The 3,768-nt window shown below is 32.0% G+C and overlaps 1 protein-coding gene across 1 annotated transcript; it reads right to left on the bottom strand.

The window, feature by feature from the left end:
* Window positions 1-424: 424 nt before the first annotated feature.
* LOC130625209 (RING finger protein DG17-like) lies at window positions 425-3,472 on the bottom strand. The gene is made up of 11 exons (XM_057440270.1): window positions 3,315-3,472; window positions 3,144-3,195; window positions 2,976-2,983; window positions 2,783-2,844; window positions 2,561-2,679; window positions 2,072-2,176; window positions 1,525-1,689; window positions 1,203-1,280; window positions 839-1,009; window positions 691-765; window positions 425-478 (listed from the first exon to the last, which is right to left on the bottom strand). Exons 1-11 carry the CDS (start codon window positions 3,470-3,472, stop codon window positions 425-427), a joined length of 1,047 nt encoding a protein of 348 aa, XP_057296253.1.
* Between the last annotated feature and the right edge of the window lie 296 nt (window positions 3,473-3,768).

Here is a 3,768-nt window from a genome sequence, read left to right as displayed (position 1 = left end):
GAAAAGTTATTGAGGGGGGCGGAATCCGCCCCCCCCCCCCAACCCGGTCATAGTATGTTCGAAAGACCTCGAGCCGAATAGGGTTAAGGACGTGATTAACATTCCCAGAAAAATTCCCCTCGACAAAATAAAGTTTTCTGGAAAGTTTTAAGTCCTAATAATAATCCTAATAAAAGTTATTATATTTTCCCGTTTATAAAGATTTTATGTTAAATATAATAATTCAGGCATATAATAAATACGATAATTTTATTTCGTTTTATTTTCACAACACATTACAAACGTGTATGATCTACCGTTGTATTCATTCAAGGGGGTGGGGGAGGACGTTGAAATTTCGTCGGCTGCATCGACGTTGCAGAACCAACGTTGATTAGACGTTGATTTTTAAGTTGCGACGTGGCGACCAAAATTCAACATCTAATCAACGTTGAAAAACGTCTTGTGTTCCCTGGATAATGGAGCCGTTTGGTAGCACCTTTAAAAGAGAAAGGAGAGAAAACACACACACCAAAAAAATCTGTCAGGTAATAATCTTTTTGACTAACCAAAGAATTATATCTGCTATCTGTTATTAAACATCTTTTATTGACTATTTCCCCATTTGTTTAAGTTGCTCAATGAAAATAACAGTGTTTATATCATAGGATTTTATATCACGCTACGATCAAAAGAAAATTATAACCTTACCATAAAATCGCATCCAAATGAAGAAAATTCACATTTCACTATTTCTTTGCTACACATACGGCGGTGATACTTAACCTGAACAGCAATAATAGAAAATATGGTATGGTATATTAGAAAAGAGGGCACACTTTTAATTGATCTTAGATACATCTTCCTCACAAGACTTGCACACGTTGAACTTGTCAAGGTTTACAGCAGATTTGATAGGTTGTTTGGTTAGATCAAATCTTAAACGATGCACTAATTTGAGATAAACCCAAAACACCCAACAAGACGTGGCCTGGATTGCCTTCGTTGTAGCAACTGCAACTAGCGCATTCTCAAAATACATTATCTCGCCTAAAAATCTGTTAAAGAAGCTTTTAGAAAGAGTTTAGTAGCGTGGTTTGGTTATATCAAGAAAGTACAAAAAAGGTCAAAGTCAACAGATAAAATCTCTGGCATATCAGAAGCAAAAGAAATCTTATAGGACGTCTAAGCCATAACGAGTTGAAACAGAAATAAGCGCTTACCACTTGTTGCTCCATCAATTCATCTGAACATTCATTCGGGCATTTTACAGGGTATCTCTCACATGTATGGTAATGTTCCTAAATTACATCAATGTCAGATTAATCAGTCAAAATGTCCCCTTCTGAGTATGATACATCCGAAACATCCCTTAAAAGTAGACCTAATTAAATATTAATTTCAGGATAAATGGTTAATTAACTGCAATGTTTTTTTTCCGAATTTTTCTAAAACTATTTCTGCCAAATAATAGGAATCAACTGAAGGCAAAAAAAGAAAACCTCAAAATTCTGTTTAAAACAAAATTAAAAACTTAAAAAATACCGGTAACTCCGAACTTAAGCATACGAATTTGCAATAACAACATGTTTCAGTTTTGTATGGGCAAATATTCTGATGATCTGCAAGTGCGTATCGTTCAATCTTTTTTTCACAGTGTTTAAACGAGCAAGAAATGGGGTAAAAGCTGCATTCCATATTTAGATGGTCCTAAATAAACAGAAGCTATATAAATGTCTAAATTAATTAATCATGACTTAAAATAAATCTTTTCTATCAACTTAAATAATTATATTGGTCACACAATGTCAGCGTCAATAAAAATGGGAATGATACAGAGCACTATCCTTATGTTAAGTTCTGTCGGCAAATAAAGGAAACTATAGTATTAACAAAAATTATGTAAACACCACACCAGACTTGTTTAAACTATAAAGATAACTAAATCACAGATATTAATTAAAACTAAACAAACGAGCAAACAAACTAAAACGAAACAAACAAACAAATAAAAAACGACAAAAAATCAGGATTAAAAGCGATACTTCTGTACCTAGCTAGAGTATAATATCTAATCGTCATTAATCCCTACCTTTAGGTTACCAAGCTCTCCAATCCATGTGCATCCTTTTTTTGAATTTTCGCATTTGACTTTAACAGATGAAATTATTCTATTTATCATTATCACCGGATGTATCTAAACGCAGAAATTAAGCCTATACATCACAGCACAATTTTCAGAATTATTAAAAAACGCCATAAAGTCCCCTTGCTTGTCCTGTTAACATTTCCATCACAGCAAAGAAATTATTTGATATAATTCCTGCCTTTTGATTGGTTGAATACAAAAGCTGTTTTTAACTAATAAACGATTAAATGAAAAAAATTTTTAACACTCTTTCACTTTTCAATTTTTATTTAGCTTTATTTTTTACGAATTAAGTGAAATTTATAATGTTTTTGATAATGTTGATAGGGGGCTTTATAATATGTATTGCTTTTTGTTTGTCACATTAACTTAACTAAATCCCAATAAATTATTCAAATACTTAAGAATCTCCAACTTAAGTTGAATTTTAACTGTTTCCTCAAATTGGATGAACTCTTTAGCAAAAATGCTGCCATATGCAATTATTTTGGTCATGTCATTACTGCACAACAACTTTCGAAATTCCAGAGTGAGAAAAGGGCAAATCAGCCCTCACCCAGAATTGAGGCACCCATAAATAGCTTAGCAGTAATAGCTTTAATGTGATTGTTTTACAAAAGTGTGTGAAAGAAAGTTTTCTTTAAACCCTATTACTGCGTCCCTCCCCTTCCCCTTCCCCCTTCGTCAGCATATTTACTAAAGACTTATCAAATTTGCTGAAATAGGTAATAAATAACTTAAATTTGAGATTAAAATAATGTGACAAGCAAGCAAAAAATACTGTAACATATATATACCAAGAAGTTCCCTAAAACTGAAAATTTCATTTAGTCAAAAAATCATTTGCCATTTAAGCTAAATAAATAAAAAGTTATAGAAAAGGTTGAACAGGGGTGTGAATCAGCACTGCCTCACCCCCAGTACAAATAGTGCTTATGGGAGAAATTCTTTTGCAGGTTAAAAAGTACAAAATAGTTAGTCGTATTAGCTAACAATATTGAAATATCTTTGATACCTCTTTGCTGTCAATTTCATCACGACAACTAGGACAGATGAATGCAACGCCTCTAAAAACAATAACAAAATACTTTCTTTAAATTAAGGATATATTTAATATATTTGCTTTATAAAGATTGTGTTTTTTAAGTTGTATAATACAGCAGTGAAACTATTTTTTCTCGCATACCTTTTTCTGCTGTTATTTCTTAAATCGTCCAAGCAGCTTTTACACATTCCATGACCACATTTCAACTGCATCGCTTCTTTCATCAGGTTAAGACAAATAACACAATAGAAATCTTCTTTCACTTCTTCAACAACTTCGTAATCGTACGTTTCAGCCATAATTAATTGTGAGAATAGCTTAAAATAGTTTATGGGAATTTAACAAAAATAATAACTTGCGCAAAAGAAGAAAATGAACAAACGATATTCTTAAAGACAAAAATTTTTCACCAAACTCGTGTTGCTGATTACAATAGAATCCGGTGATTAAACTAATTACTATAATAGAATTCATAATGCTAGATTCGAAGCACTTTCTTATCTTGGAAAATTGAAATATATTGTGTAATTGGTTCTTATATGTTTACGAAGTTGTTGTTTAATAAGGAGTATTACAAACACACAAAACTACTAAG

The sequence above is a fragment of the Hydractinia symbiolongicarpus genome, chromosome 14 (assembly GCF_029227915.1).
Source record: "Hydractinia symbiolongicarpus strain clone_291-10 chromosome 14, HSymV2.1, whole genome shotgun sequence".
NCBI lineage: Eukaryota > Metazoa > Cnidaria > Hydrozoa > Anthoathecata > Hydractiniidae > Hydractinia > Hydractinia symbiolongicarpus.
Note: the sequence above shows the minus strand (reverse complement) of the source record. Positions and strands in the feature narration are given on the sequence as shown.

What these genes read in the sequence shown, in the direction of transcription:
- LOC130625209 (XM_057440270.1), bottom strand. Translation starts at nt 3,472, where the DNA reads ATGGCTGAAACGTACGATTACGAAGTTGTTGAAGAAGTGAAAGAAGAT. An exon ending in AGAAATAACAGCAGAAAAAG is followed by an intron (nt 3,196 to 3,314) that starts GTATGCGAGAAA and finishes TATTGTTTTTAG; the next exon opens with AGGCGTTGCATTCATCTGTC. An exon ending in AATTGATGGAGCAACAAGTG is followed by an intron (nt 1,010 to 1,202) that starts GTAAGCGCTTAT and finishes ATGTATTTTGAG; the next exon opens with AATGCGCTAGTTGCAGTTGC.